This window comes from Chinchilla lanigera, unplaced genomic scaffold, assembly GCF_000276665.1.
Source record: "Chinchilla lanigera isolate Chin_1 unplaced genomic scaffold, ChiLan1.0 scaffold00160, whole genome shotgun sequence".
NCBI classification, from domain to species: domain Eukaryota; kingdom Metazoa; phylum Chordata; class Mammalia; order Rodentia; family Chinchillidae; genus Chinchilla; species Chinchilla lanigera.
In genome coordinates this window covers 1,530,151-1,545,721 of record NW_004955561.1, presented here as the reverse complement: position 1 = coordinate 1,545,721, position 15,571 = coordinate 1,530,151, and the positions used below count along the sequence as shown (strand labels likewise).

The 15,571-nt window shown below is 44.2% G+C and overlaps 2 protein-coding genes across 7 annotated transcripts in view; one reads left to right on the top strand and one right to left on the bottom strand.

The window, feature by feature from the left end:
• Positions 1-3,591: 3,591 nt before the first annotated feature.
• Positions 3,592-6,762, top strand: Fancd2os (FANCD2 opposite strand). Its single transcript, XM_005413064.1, has 2 exons — positions 3,592-3,784; positions 5,952-6,762. Exon 2 carries the CDS (start codon positions 5,960-5,962, stop codon positions 6,494-6,496), a length of 537 nt encoding a protein of 178 aa, XP_005413121.1. The 5' UTR covers positions 3,592-3,784; positions 5,952-5,959; the 3' UTR covers positions 6,497-6,762.
• A 933-nt stretch (positions 6,763-7,695) lies between these two features.
• The window catches only part of Fancd2 (Fanconi anemia, complementation group D2), a 77,947-nt gene continuing 70,071 nt past the window's right edge, over positions 7,696-15,571 (bottom strand). For all 6 annotated transcript variants that reach the window (XM_013509097.1, XM_013509098.1, XM_005413060.2 and 3 more), the window contains one exon: positions 7,696-8,043. In XM_013509097.1, coding sequence (XP_013364551.1) covers positions 7,969-8,043 — 75 coding nt within the window. In that variant the 3' untranslated portion in view covers positions 7,696-7,968. The remainder of the gene's footprint in view (positions 8,044-15,571) is intronic.

Genomic DNA, 15,571 nt, shown 5'->3' with positions numbered 1-15,571 from the left:
TTCTTGCCTCCCTGTGCTCCAAGCTTAGTTTGCGCAATCTGTGTCAGCAATAAAATAATACGGGGACTATTAAACCCCAATAAATACAAGTCATTTACCGACGAGGTATGATGTCCCACTTCACATTTACCAAGTGAACAGAACATTTTTATTTCTTTTTTAAAAGATGGTCATGCTAAATTGCCCAGGCTGGGCTCTAATTTACCCTCCTCCTGCCTCAGCCTTCCACAGTGCTGGGATTACAGGTGCGTGCCACGACACCCGGCTAAAATTTAATATTTTAAGATAATACCCAGTGTTGAAGAAGCTGAAGCGAAATTGGTAGAGTCATAAAGAGTTAGTCATACCGTAAGCTAGTACAATCCTTTCAGAAGGAAATATGTAAATTGATACCAAGAACTACAAATAATTTCAAAACATTAGACTTAATCATTTCATTAAAATCATTGGGGGAGAGGGGAAAGCACACTCAACTTTAACCACAACAATGCTCTTTGTACTAGCATTACAATAGTTGAGGAATGGCTAAACGTTGGTATAGCCACCTAAGGCAATAGTATAAATATTATGCATTTAATTATGAACACTTTGGCCACATGAAAATATCAGGTAGAAAAACACTACCAGGCCTTGAGTCATGGAGGGAACTTATGTAAAACTCCTAACAAAACAAGCCAACGTAGACTTACAGTGCAGATGGAGCTGCAGGAGACAGACCTCACCTAAGGAACACACCCAGCAACACCACTCTCCTCAGTACCCACCTGAGAGCCTGGCCACGCACCTGGGAAGGGCTCACCTGACCTGGCACAAACCACTCCATCAGGGGCTTTTCCTTATTTCACTGACATTTGAAAGGGCACCAAAGAAGACTGGATGGGCCTGAAAAGGCAGAACATCCTAACAACAATATGTAAAGTTTAAACTAGTATTCCTCATAACTGCCACCAGTTCCCTTAAGGGTGTATTTTCTTTCGTCTTACACCGTTTCTTGTTTTGTTGAGACAGGGTCTCACTGTGTAGCCCATGCTGGACTTGGACTCACAGCAATCCTCCTGGTTTGCCTCCTGAGTGCTAGGATTACAGTGCGCGCCACCACACCCAGTTTGGGCAGTTTCATTTGCAATATCCTGCTTCTCTTTTCACAGTGCTCTTCTGTGTCTGGATTGGATTTCTGTCCCTAGAACACAGGGACAAGGATCCCTCTGCCGGCCTGATAACAAAAAGCATGATGAACTGAAGAAAAAAACAAAATATAAAGTTTTCTTTCATTGCAACCGTGCATTAAATCAGCAGGGCATTGCCTTAGGGTGAACCGGGCCTCTGGAGTAAGTGCCCCAGAGTGCCATTATAAAGCAGGGCTGGCTCCTCAGGTTCTCCTTCCCACCTGAGCGCCTTCACGTGCAGGGCCTGAGCTGTGCCATTTGGACTGACAGCCTCCAAAGCTTTGAAGTGAATCATCCTCTTTTGTTCTTAATTCTCCTGGCCCAGATATTCATTATAAGGATGAAAAGCTGACTGATATGAGATCTGGTCTCCATGTGGTGCTGGGCGTTAGGCTAGGAGGTGACAGAAATGGCCCTTCCGGGAACTGATCCCTTAAGCTGGTGCAGACTGTGCCACAGGCTGTACAGATCGCCACAACAGTACAATGGCCTCTCTGTCCAATTTTAACCCTACAGTTTTGCTTTGGGGACTTTCATTTAAAAAACAAAACACTATTGTGCAACAAAAACTGTTGTATTTGCCTTTTAACAAGTCTCTTTAAGAGTAAAGTAAAAATAAACTGGGGAAGTCTTTTATTCAGAATTATTTGCACCTCAGCTGGTCAATGGTACACACCTGTAATCCCAGCACTCAGGAGACTGAAGCAGGAAGATCACTGTGAGTTGGAAGCCAGCCTGGGATACATAGTGAGTTCAAGGCCAGCCTGGGCTACATAGTGAGACCCTGTCTCAAAAAACAACAACAACAAAAAAAAAAAAACCCAGATCATTTGCACCTCTTCAAGCCTCACCATCCTTTGCTTGCTCTGTTTTCTGACTCCTCTCCAAACACCTCCCACTTTACTTCTCCTGGGGGACACACATGCACATGTGGTGTGCCTTGGACAAGTCCTCAAGTCTCTGTCTACTGATCTGGGATCTCAGCCTGCCCTCATTCTCAGTGCCTCAGGTTCTGTATCATTTTCACCCAAAGAGCCGGACAGAAGATGCTCTCACTGGCACTGTGTTCGCAATTTGCAAAGTGCAAGGGCAATACCAGGTGAAAGGAAAGAGTGGGTGGCCCTCGCTGCTTCCTGAATCTATGCTGCTCTCTGCCAGGCACCTCCCCAGCCAGGTCCTGTGGACAGAGGTGTCTGGATGGACTTGTCCCCCAACCTCAGCTTTCCAGAACAACTGACATGAGCGTACAAAGTTGTCACATCACATTCTCATGGAGGCAAAAGCATTCTTCAGCACTGTAGCACAGGACAGAATTGTTCTTTATGAACAATTAGAAGGCAGGAAGGTTTTCAATGAGGAAGTGAAAGATACGTGTATCTTTCCGTTATCTTCTTTTTTTTCATCTTTTTGAGACAGGGTTTCATTGCCTCAGCATCCAGAGTGCAGGGATTACAGGTGTGCGCTACCACACCCTGCTCTGTCTCCGTATCTTGACAAGTGAATGGGAGCTGGAAAGGTGCTCAGCCAGAGAGTGAAGAGGGTGTGTAGCTACCTTGTTCGTCTGGACAGACGAGCATTAGTCACTTCTGCTTCCTTCCCTGGAACACTCCCCACCCCCTTTTTTTTTTTTTCTTTTCTTTTTTGTCTTTTTTGTTTGTTTGTTTTTCTTCCGGTACCAGGAATCGAACTCACGACCTTGCGCTTGTCAGGCAGGCGCTTCGCCGCTGAGCTAAATTCCCAGCCTCTTTTTTTTTTGTCTGTTGATACAGGGTCTCGCTATACAGTTCAGGCTGGTCTTGAACTCACTTTGTGTCCCAGGCTGCCCTCAAACTCAGAGTAATCCTCCTGTCTCAGCTCCAGAGTGCCAGAATTACAGGCCTGTGCCACCAAGCCAGTCCCCTGGAACCATGTGAATACAACAAATGCCTTCAGGACTCCGGATCCCTCCGCCAAAGTACAAAGTTTAGAATAAAGGCTTTTTTTTTTTTTTTTGGAGACAGGGTCTCACTATGTAGTTAAGGCTGGCCTTGGACTCACTTTGGAGCCCAGGCTGGCCTCCAACTCGCAGCGACCCTCTTGAGTAAAGGCTAATTTTGTTTGTTTGTTGTTTGTTTGTTTGTTTGTTTCCAGTACCGAGAATAGAACTCACGACCTTGCGCTTGCCAGGCAGGCGCTTTGCCACTGAGCTAAATCCCCAGACTCAAGCAGGGGTCTATCCTGTGTGATCCGTCCCAGCACACAGGTGTGGTGAGTGTGGAGCGAGTTGTGCGGCAGGCGTTGAAGCAGCCGTCCGGCAGCTCCTTCCCGGGCATTTCCAGGATGGCTGGGGAGGCCACAGCCCCGTGGCCTCAGCGGGCCTTGCTCCCACCAACCTGCTGGCCGGGTCACAAAGGCGGTTGCCAGGCACCCGGTTAGGAAAGGTGCGGCCACTCTAGACCGCGGGGAGTTCACCAGGTGAGCCCCGCCCGGATGCTGGGCCCGGCCCGGGCTCCCGCTGCCGGCTCCGCTAGGCCAGAGCGAGGGACCCGGAGGAGGCCCCTGTCTACCTGCCGGCCCCTCGGCTCTGCTGACGATTCACAGGACCTTAGCTGCACTCTGGCGCTGCTGCCCTTTTCCAGGTGGGGAAATGGAGGGACAGGTTAGGTTCCTTATAACAGGAGGAACTCTGATAGGGAAGAACCAGGTGTCCCGTTAGAACCAGGGGCCCCTGTCTGGAAGATGTTAGAGTTCCATGAACAGAGTGCCCGCCCAAGGATGGACGAGGTGGCTTCGGTGCTGAGGGTAGGGTGGTACCACTAACCTTTGTGTGAAGGAGTGGGAAGATCACAGTCAGAAGCCACTCATTCCATGTTGGTTCTGGAAAAACCTAAACAGGCTGGACTTATTAAGACAGTACTGAGAAGCAAACTCAGGGTGCTCAGTGAGCTACACTCCCAGTTCACCCTCTTCTGAGACAGAGTATCACAAAATTGCTCAAGCTGGGCTCAATTTTGTGACCCTCTTGCCTCAGCTTCCCACCTGAATAGCTGAGATTATGGGTACATGCCACTGCATCCAGCTCAGCTGAGGCAATTTAGTGAGAACCTGTCTCACAATTTAGAAAGGGCTGTGGGTGTACCTTAGTAGGGATTGAGGGATTGCCTAGCATGCATGAGTCCCCAACATGACATAACTGAAGGATCAAACAAAAACTATGATGGCAGTTACTGGATGAGATCATATCTGCACTGTTACACAGTATTCTGTAGCAGTCAGAAGGGCAGAGAAGTACACTTGAACTACATAGTGAGTTCAAGCCCGGCCTAGACTACATAGCAAGACTCCAAGACTCCAAGACTCCAAGAACAAACAAAAACAAAAAACCACACACAAAAAAGGATGTGAGGGTGATCTGGCTGCGACATCTGTCACTCCATTGATCCCAGGGTTGATCTGGTGATCTGGCTGGCTGGGGTGGGTGTCCCCTTCCTCCTTCACTGCTCCATGTGTGTCCTCCTGAAGCTACATGCTCGGTGGAAGAGGGCAACCACCCTGATGGTGGAGGCCTGTTTCCTTGGGGACAAGGGTATATAAGTAGCTGTGTTCCTCTGTGCAAGAAAATAAAAAAAAGTAGGCATAGATTCTGTCATTAGCAGTTACCAACATAGCACAACTCCAAAACTGTTAGCTTCTCCTAAAATGACTAAAACGCTTATATACTGGCAATTTTAAAGTAGAATGATGGAAAATCCAATTTCTACTTGGACAAATGTTTTGAGTTAGTAATACCCTCCCAGCCCTCCTTCAAAGAAAAAAAAGATGAAGGTCTTAACCTGTGGGTCTTCCACAGATGAAAAAACAAAGACCCACACCTAGAAAAAAACAAAGTTTGGGTGTCTGTGATTCTGGTGATCAAACTCGGGGCCTTGCGAAAGCTGCACAGCATCTGTCACTGTCGCCAAGCTGCAGTCCAAGGCCAGCAGTTCTGAAAGCATGGAAAGGCTTCCCCTCCCGCTGGTGGCAACTCTTCCGAGGGGCACTTAAGAGGTTCAGGACTCAGCCGGCACTGCTCTCTTATACAACAAAACTAAACAAAACGAAACAAAACAAAATGAAAAATAAAGCAAAACACAAAAAAACCAAACATGGGCTTTTAGAGGCAAGGAGATTGCCTCCACAATGAACAGCAAAGTGAGGTGCTTAAAAGGAACAGTAGTTCTCCAGCTATAAGATGCAGCAAATCCCCTGGAAGGTTTGTTTATGCAGATTCTTGGCCCCCAGAATTTCTTCCTCTGAGATGTAAGGCGAGGCCCAAGAATCTGCATTTCTACCAAGCTCCCAAGCGGCACCGACGCAGCTGCTAGTCTAGGGATCATACTTTGCGTACTGACGTCCAGCGGATGGTGTTAGTCACATATGTGGAAGAGGTGCCTTTCTCAGCTTCTAATCTCTAGTGTTTCATTAAGAAGTCCCAGAAACCTCTCCCACCCCACAGAAATAGATTCTGTCATTAGCAGTCATCAGCATAGCAGCGCACAACGGTGGATGGGGACACACTATGACTTGTCTTGTGAAAAGGTTTAATAAAGTTTTTGTGCACACTGCAGTTGCCAAATTCAGTATTTCTTACCATCCCCTATTGTCCTTTATAGAATTACTAATACCCTACTGCCTCCTGGAATCTACTCATGGGGACAGCAAAGTCAGTTTAAGTCAGTAGTGAGGCAGCGTTGTGAATGTGCACAGACATGTATGTGCTTGCCAAAAGCACACCAGAGCAACACCATGTCTGATTCCTCCCTCTAGGACTCTCAATGGCAGGATACCAGCTCTGGTCACCATGGACCCCACTGGATGAGAGCTTCCAATGGCTGCGGCACACAACGCCCACTCCGTCCTCCAAGCACCCCTTCAGGGCCTCCCCCCATTTCCCACACACCCCTTCTGACCTAGAAGTTCAGCTGTGTTTCCAAGAAGTCACTCTCGTCCTCGACAGCCCATTCCTGGATACTGGAGTGAGTCCCAAGCTACCCTATCACACATCGGAGCTTCGAAGCATGATCCACAAGAAAGGACTGGTTAGGAAGCCTCAGCCCATCCGCCTCAGTGGAGTGGATTCTGTCTTCGGCAGGGTCATCACGGCTCAGCCACCCAAGTGGACTGGGAGCTTCAGAGTTTCTGAGAAGTCAGCCTTCTGCAAAATCATCAGCAAGGAGCATCAGTGGCCCACTGGACTCAAGGAGCCTCAGATCCAGATGACAGTGACAATGTGCAAACAGATGCTGCGCTCCATCCTCTTGCTGTATGCAACCTACAAGAAGTGCACCTTTGCCCTGCAGCACTCCAGGTAGAGGGTGCTGCTGCCCGAGCCCCAGCTCTGAGGCAGAACTCAGCTCACAAGAGCCTGTCCACATAAGCCACAGTGACAATGCCCCTGCTGTTTCACTTTTCTGTCAAGCAGTGACAACAGAGAAGCCCCTTTCCTCCTGTTCTCTCCAAGAGGGCCAGTGACAGGGTGAGGGGGACACTTCCACTGTAGAGCTGAACAACCACTGAGAGTCTAACCAGTGAGGACTGGTACATATGATGAAAACCATTAAACCACATAAACTACTGAGTCCAGTGTGAACTTAATTTAGACACTAAAGACACTGCACTGGGGAGAAAAAGGGGTATCAAGAAAAATTGGTCTTTCTTTTTCTGGATTTGTGAGAAGGTCTCGCTTTGTTTAGGCTGGCCTTGAACTCACGGTGCTCTTCTTCCCTCCGCCTCAGCATTATAGGTGTGCACCACCATTTGCATTATATTAACAAATATTAAAACAATTGTCACAGCCTGCCAAGAAAGAACTTGGCAGAAGCACTAAAATTGGCTGCCTGGTGGAAGACAAGACAGCAGCCCACTTTAGCTGAAGCATACTCATAATGCCCTAACAAACTATACTTATGTAGCAGTCTTAGTGAGATTGATTATAAGCATATCTCAGAATAGTAAAGAAATAAAACATATCATAGGCTGGATGATATCTTTTCTTCATTTGTCTTACACTAATATAATGACCAAAAAATTAGAGGTCCCCCAAAGCCTCATGCACTCATAGGCGGGGGTTTTCCAAGGTGCTAGGGTATGAATGTGGATTAAAGCAGTGGATAACAAAAGACCCACCAGGGTATGGGTGGCACAATCAATAGGCTGGTAGCCTGGATGGGACATAAAGGAGAGGGAAGGCAGGCTGCTGCTGCTTTTTGCCTGCCCAAGTTCTCTCTTGTCATGCCCCTCTGCTGTGCTGCCCTGCCTTGGAGCCAGGTGACTACAGACTGAAACTTCCCAGACTGTGACCTGAATAAACCTTTCCTCCTTTAACTTTGGTTGTTGTGTATTTTATCTTAGCAACAAGAAAGTAAATAAAACAGGTCCTTATAACAGAGATCTTGATTTTGAGCAGTGGAGCCATCCTGGCATCAGTCTTCATTGTTTCTTTGCATAAACTTCAATTCTACACACAGGTGAATGTGGAAAATCTAAAAAGTAGAATGAGGTAGCTGAGGCAAAGTGTATGAAAAAATTTATTTGTAAAACATGTAAGCTTAAATTTTAGAAAAAATAACTTTCAAAACTGACTTGCAAAGCACTGCCATGTCTAGCCAAACAACAGACCCTGCTGCACTGGACCCAAGCCAAGGATTCTGATGCCAGCACAGTCCAACTCAGACAGTAATCAACAACTAGAAGCATGAACAGGATGCCTCCTGCAGAAAACCCTGAATACTAAACAGACAGGAGGCCGGAGAAGATGGCGCAGGGTGGGGCAGCTGTGCAGGGGCTAATCCAAGCTGTCCTCGCTGTCCTCACTGTGCTGCTCCTTTTCTCCATCACTTGCTTCACCTTCGTCACTGTCCTAAGGGGCAAAGGACAAAGAAATGTTAGGCAGTTCTTTAGGTGACAGCTTCCACAGATGGTAAGTATACTAATTTTGTGAAAACCAAGGATCAATATTTTGTTTGTTTTTCAGGACAGGGTCTCACTCTAGCATTGATCCTCCTGCTCGAGTGCTGAGATTTCAGGATGGCACCCCACCCCACTGCTCAGTTTGAAACCATTTACAAAATGAATCAGAGGCTCCCCCAATCCTTTTCAATTTTATTTTGCTGGTACATTTTAGGCATACATAATGATCACATCCATCATATGAAGTTGCACCCGCACATGATATATCTTGCTTTTTTTCCCCCTACTTCCTTCCCCTACCTTCAACTCTTCTCCCTCCTTATTCACAAAAGCTTTGTTTCTACTTTTTCATTTTTTTTCCTTTTCCTTTCGCATTTGAACATTTTCTTCCCATTTCCCAATATCTATTATACATTCTGGTCCTTATTTACACTTTTGGTTTCTCATACCAGAGACACAATGCAGTATTTAAACATGTGTGTCTGATTTATTTCACTTAAGAGTATGGTTTCAAGGTGCATCAATTTACCTAGAAATGTCTCAAGCCTATCCTTTTTTTTGGTACCAGGAATCGAACTCAGGACCTTGAGCTTGCCAGGCAGGTGCTTGCACCACTGAGCTATATCCCTGGCCCAAGCCTATCCTTCTTTATGGCAGCATAGCACTCCATTGTTTGTGTGTTTGTGTGTGTGTGTATAAAAACAACTCTTGTCTTCATCCATTCATCAGTTGATGGGCATTTGAGCTATTTCCAAGATTTAGCTATTACACACTGTGCTGCTATAAACATGAGTGCAGGACTGGAGATTTAGCTCAGCGGCACAGCTGAGGCAAGTGCAAGGTCGTGAGTTTGATTCCAGGTACCGGAAAAAAAAACAAAAAAAAAGAAAGAAATAAACATGAGTGTGTATATCACTGTAATATGATGCTTTTAATTTTTTTGGGAAGATACTAAGAAGGGGAATATCTGCGTCAATAGAACCTCTAGTTTTAGTTTTTTGAGGAATCTCCACACTGATTTTCCACAGTGGTTGCACCAGTCTACACTCCCACCAACAGTGCAGAAGGGTTTCTTTTTCCACACAGCCCCACCAACATTTGTTATTGGCTGATTTCATGATAATAGCTGTTCTTTCTGGAGTGAAATGGACTCTCACCACGGTTTTAATTTGCATCTCTCATTGGTGATGCTGAACTTTTTAAATATATATTTGCCATTTCTTTCTTTCGAGACAGGGTCTCACTACACAGTTCAGAGTGGCCTTGAACTTGCAGTGATCCTCCTGCCCTAGCCTCCTGAGTGCTGGGATTATTCTTACTTCTACATCTGATAAGTGTCTATTCATTTCAGATGCCCATTTTTGGATTGGGTCTTCAAATTTGGGGTCTGATTTTTTTGAGTTCTTTATGTAGTCTACATAGTAGTCTGTTGTCTGATGAATAACTGGCAAAAAATTTTTCCCACACTGTGGGTTGTCTTTTCACTCTGCTGGTAGTTTTCCTTGCTGTGTGAAACTTTTAAGTAAGATCCTAGTTGTTGACTCTTTGTGATAGCTCCTGTGTGATCAGGGTTTTGTTCATAAAGCCTTTGCCTACACCAAGGTCTTCAAGAGTTTTACTTAATTCTGTCTTCTGGCAGATTTATTGTTTGTTTTAATATGTATTTATTTAGGTACCAGGAACCAAACTCAGGATCTTGCGCTTGCCAGGCAGACACTTGTGCTGATGAGCTATATCCCCTGCCAGATATTCATTTTAATACTTAGATATTTGATGCATTTCCATTTTAATTTAGTGCATGGTGGAAGATATGGGTCTAGTTTTAATCTTTAGCATGTGGAAAGCCAGTTTTTCCAGAATCACTTATTAAACAGGCTATCTTCCTTCCAATGAAAGTATTTGGCTCCGTTGTCACAGATAAGGTGGCTGAGCGTGTTTGGAGTTGTTTCTGCATCTTCTAATTGGTCCCACTGGTCCCCAGGTCTGTTTTTTTTTTGCCAGTATCATGCTGGGTTTGTTTTTTGTTTTGTTTTGTTTTGTTTTTTTGAGACATGGTCTACTATGCAGTTCAGGCTGGCCTTGAGCTCACTTTGTAGCCCAGGCTGGCCTTGAACTTTTGGCAATCCTCCTGCCTCAGCCTCCTGAGTGCTGGGATTACAGGCGTGCACCACCATGCCCAGCATGCTTTTTGTTTTTTTTTTTAAATCACGGTAGGTTTGTAGTATAATTTCAAGTCAGGGATTGCGATACCCTTGCCTTGCCTTTGTTGCCCAGAATTTTTTTGTTTTGTTTTGTTATTGTTGTGGGACTGAATCTAGAGCTGTGCATACGCTAGGAAAGTACTCTACCATTGAGCTATACTCCCTGCCCAACTACTGTATATCTATTTGAATTAGTGCCTAGCAGTAAGACACTGAATTTTAGGGAATCAGTGGTTGTCTGTAGATTGTCCAGAAAACAAATATTCACCATAAAAATGTTACAATATATCACAGCACAAATACAAAGCATACAGAAATAGAATTAGAAAAAAAATTAAAGGACTTATAATACATATCTACTCCTAGTGCAAAATAAATGAAAACGAAACTTTTTTTTTGGTCTTTGGAGACAGGGTCTCACTATGTAGTACAGGCTGGCAAGAACTCACTGTGCAGCCCAGACTGGCCTCAAACTTGCAGCCATCATCCTGCCTCGCCTTCTTAGTGCTGGGATTACAAACCTGTGCCACTGTGCCCACCTTTTACTTGTGTGTGTACATGTGCTGGGGTTACTGTGATAGAACCCCGGGTCTTTGTACTAATCTACATCCACACCCTTCAAAAAAATTTTTTTTAATTTTTTTTTTTTTATTTTTTTCTGGTACCGGGAACTGAACTCATGACCTTGCACTCACCAGGCAGGTGCTGTGCCGCTGAGCTAAATCCCCAGCCCCTAAAAAAAATTTTTTTTAAAAAATTTTACAACAGAGTCTTGCTAAGAAGCTAAATTTCCTAGATAGTACTAGAGCTTGTAACATTATCCAGTGTCTTGCTGAGATTCCAGGTGTGAAATAGAGAAACAGTGGGCTCAGCCGCCCAGGCCCAGCTGAACAGACCCCAAGCAAGACCCATTTCTCACTGCTCTGCACCCACAGACTCTCCAGCCTCCAGGGTGGACAGGATGTACATACCCAGCCCCGATGCCAGGCCAGGACCTCCTCAGCACCCCATCAAAGCTGCACTTTCTTATCTCCTCTGCCCCTGAGTAGTTCCCAAGCCTCCAACTCACAAAAGTGCTGTAGCCTAGAATTGCAATTTTAGGTCTCTTCTGGTTCCAAATGAATTTTAGGATTGTTTTCTATAATTCTGTGACATATGCTGCTGGAATTTTTTTTTTTTTTTTTTTTTTTTTTGAGACAGGGTCTCATTCTGCAGTTCAGGCTGGTCTTGAACTCACAATGATCCTCTGCCTCAGCTTCCCAAGTGCTGAGATTACAGGCGTGCGCCACCATGTCCGGCTCTCTGCTGGAATTCTGATGGGGATTGCATTAAAACTGTGTAACAATTTTGGAAGTATGGCTATTTTCACTATATTTGTTCTTCCTACCCAAGAACAAGGGATAAGTCTCCATTTCCTGATATCCAGGTTTTTTTTAATGTTCTTTGTGATGTCTGTTTTTTGATTGACTCCTATTAAACTGATGTTATTCAGCTCTGTATCATCTAGCACCCATTAGATTGATTTTTCATGGAACCTTATTTTTAAATCATTCTTTTCATAATCACTAGCTGCAATTCTGTCTTCTATATCTGATATTCTGTCCTCTGCATATACTTTTTTTTGTCTTTTTGAGACAGGGTCTTGCTATGCAGTTCAGGATGACCTTGAGCTCACTTTGTAGCCCAGGCTGGTCTTGAACTCGCAACAATCCTCCTGCCTCAGCCTCCCGAGTGCTGGTATTACAGGAATGTGTCATCAAATGTGGCTTTCTGCATATACTTTCAACAGAATTCATCTCCTGGATATCTCTTTGAATCTGTTTCATGCATCCCATTTCTTTACTGTGTTGCGTGTTCACGGTTTCTACCAATTTCGGAAGCTCTGCTATTTTTTAAAATCTGTATTGCTTTAATCACTAACCATGTCTTTCATTAGGGTTACCATTTCTAGTTGTCTGTGTTTCTTTCTTTTTGGGGGACAGAATATTATAGGAGAAATATAACTCTCAACCTGCTAGATGTCAGATATGGCAAGTTTATGTTCCCCAAATCTGAAGAATGAATTCTAAGGAACAATGGAGGTTAAGAGTAGGAAAATTTACTGAGAGAGATAGCTCCCAATAGACAAGACGGGGCCTGAAAGTGGATTGCCATTAAGAGATTATTTCTGGTTTGATTTTTCCTAGAGCCTCATTCATGTGCTCTGTTACTTTTGCTGTTACCACTTCAAAGAGTCCAGGTGGATGTCTTTTCCATTGTTCCACCTCATTGCTCCCTGGGATTACCTTTGGTGAGCTGGAAGTGTGGGGCTGCATCTTATTTAATTGTCTTCTCTTTCCTTTTTTTAAAGTTTAATTCCTGGGTTGATGCTTGTAAATTGCTTATGGCTGGTATTGAGAACCCTTAGGAAATGACTACTTCTCAGAGATGTCGTCCAGACATAGCTAACTTTTCAGTTTTATGTCTGTTTGAAGATCCTGCCTCTTCAATTTATTCAGGATGAGAAGTTGCTGTCTACTTGGCCCAGACCCTGGATCTTTGGCACTGGCCTGTTGTACAGTTCACGACCCTTAGGCAATCTCAGTCTTGGTACACCAGGAAAAACAATTTGATTAAAACAATTATGTCACCTTGGGTAAAGTAGTACAATCAGCAGTAACAATGGCATTAAACATAGCCCAAAGAATGACAAACTGTGGTATTAATTTGCCACATTTAAGCATATGAACCAGATTTGTGATTATATAATAAAATCTAAAACCAGAAATTTGTATACAATAAATATCCCCTCAATATGGCAATTTTTCCTTCAGGGGCTTTGGGGGGAAAAATAGAGAAATTGAAGAAGAGCTTAAAAGGCTGACGGGCAAAGAAACATTACACAACTTTGGGAAACTGATAAAGAAGACAGGAGGAAAAGAGAGATCGAAGAAAAAAAAAGGACAGAACACAACAGGACAATAACTTAAAAAACTAGAAATAATGTTTACACACATAAAAACAACGAACAGAAGAAAAAAAAGAAAAAGATCCTTGCTGGGTTCCAGGGACCTACTTCCCTCCTCCTCCTCTTCCTCATGTTGCTATATTCTAGCATCTGAACACTAAATCACAGAAAGGCTATTTCTCTGCTGTTCGGCACTCCATCTTCTGGGAAGCTGATGTTGAGGGTTAAGAGTGCAGTTAGTAATTTTCCAAGGTGTTAGAGGGGCAGAATGGCAATCAGCAGAGCTGGATGTGGAAGTGAGCAGAGGATCTAGTGGTCTGCAGGATCCAGCTGAAGGTCTGGTGCTCACTGCAGTGTCCCAGGATGAAGAAGCCAATGGGCCTGTGATTGACAACCCCCAATTCTTCTTGATTTATGAATTCTAAGCTAAGACCATGGACAGAGGTCACCCTGCTACTGCCTCATACCATAACTGAACCAAATTTGTGTGATTTTTAAAAATAAACCCTAGCCCTCCAGCTCTTCTGCATGAATGTGACGTAGTAAGAAAGCCACAGTGTCATTCAGTATAGAATGAAATAGTTATTAAAAGTACTGCTGTATCTAAAAAGAATCCATCATAAATTGTTAGTTTCCAACTCAAACATGGGAGGTTTACTTAGGAGAACGAACCAAGTTAAAAGGATATGATTTGCCTCAAATTCTTCGTCAGAGTGGTGGTACGTGCCTCTAATCCCAGCTACTCAGGATGCTAAGCCAGGAGGATCAAAAGTTCCAGGCCAGCCCAGGCAAGTTGGCAAGACCTCACCTCAAAAAACACAAAACAGAGGCCAAGGATGTGGCTCAGTGGCACAGCACCTGCCTGGCAAGCACAATTCTATTCCCGGGTTATAAAAAAACCAAAAACAAACAAAATACCCCAAAAGGAGCTACATATAGTGGTAGGGTGCTTGCCTAGCATGTATGTAGAAACATCACATAATATGCATATGTTTATATTAAGCTTTTGAAAAAATCTGCAAAAGCACCTGTATCACAGTAAGGTATAAGGTCCTCCACTATTTTTATTCTTCTGTGGCAGCTTCTAGGTCTCAGCTTTGACATTTTTTTGTTTTGTTTTGTTTTGTTTTCCGGTGCTGGGAATCAGACTCACGACCTTGCGCTTGCCAGGCAGGCGCTGTGCCGCTGAGCTAAATCCCCAGCCCCTCAGCTTTGACTTTCACCCAAGGCTCTAGCATTTCTGTCTTTGTATTTAGATGGTTTAACTCAATCTTCTCAACACTCAGAACACTCTCACCTCTTCTGTCTTCTAGAGTCTTCATGTATGAGTTCATGAAAAACAGGAAAGAAATTTTCATTTTTTTCTTTCTCTTTGTTTTTGGTGTTGGGGATTGAATCCAGGTTTTTGTGCCTGCTAAGTATATACTCTACCACTGAGTTATATCTCTAGCCCCTAGGAAGCCAGGGTTATAGCTCAGTGGCACAAGTGCCTGACTGGCAAGTATAAGGTACTGAGTTTAATTCCTAGTACCCCCCAAAATCAAGCAATCAATCAATCTCTAGCCCCACAGAATAGAACTTTCAAGGGCATAACATGCCCCAGCTTCAGATAATCAGTATTTGTTTTTCTTTTAATGGTAGCAAAGTTTTATTAAAGATAGGAAAAAAAGAAACAGGTTCTGCGGAGCAAGCTTGGGCCAAGTAAAAGAAAAGAAGTACACTCTACAGTGTGAGGGTGTGTCACCACGCAAGAGACAACACAGTGGCCTTTTGTTTTGGTTTTTGAGACAAAGTCTCACTATGTAGTTCAGGCTGGTTTTGAACTTGAGATATTCAATTCTCAGATTATAATTTTTTTTATATTATAATTATTTTTTGAGAGCTCCCAATCATTAATAAAAGCCAAGAAGCTTTTCTGATGGGAATGGAAGTTGGGTGTGGGGGCCTTCCACCATAGCTGGGAGGAAGTGTGGTAATCCTAGCACTTGGGAGGCTGAGGCAGCTTTGAGGCCGCTCTGAACTACATAATGAGTTTAAGGCTGGCCTGCACTACATAGCAAGACCTGGTCTCAAATGACCAACCAACAAAACAATGTAACTGAAGGGAATGAGGACAAGGATAGAAGTATCTGATGATAAATATAAGCAGGGAGCTGGGTATGGTAGCATACGCCTGCAATCCCAGCTCCTTGGGAGTGTGAGGCAGGAGGATCACAGGTTTGAGGCCAGCCTGGGAAAATTAGTGACTTAGTGAGACCCTGTTTCAAACTAAGAATCAAAAAAGGGCTGGAGATTAGGTCAGTGCAAAGGCTCTGGGTTCAACCCCATTG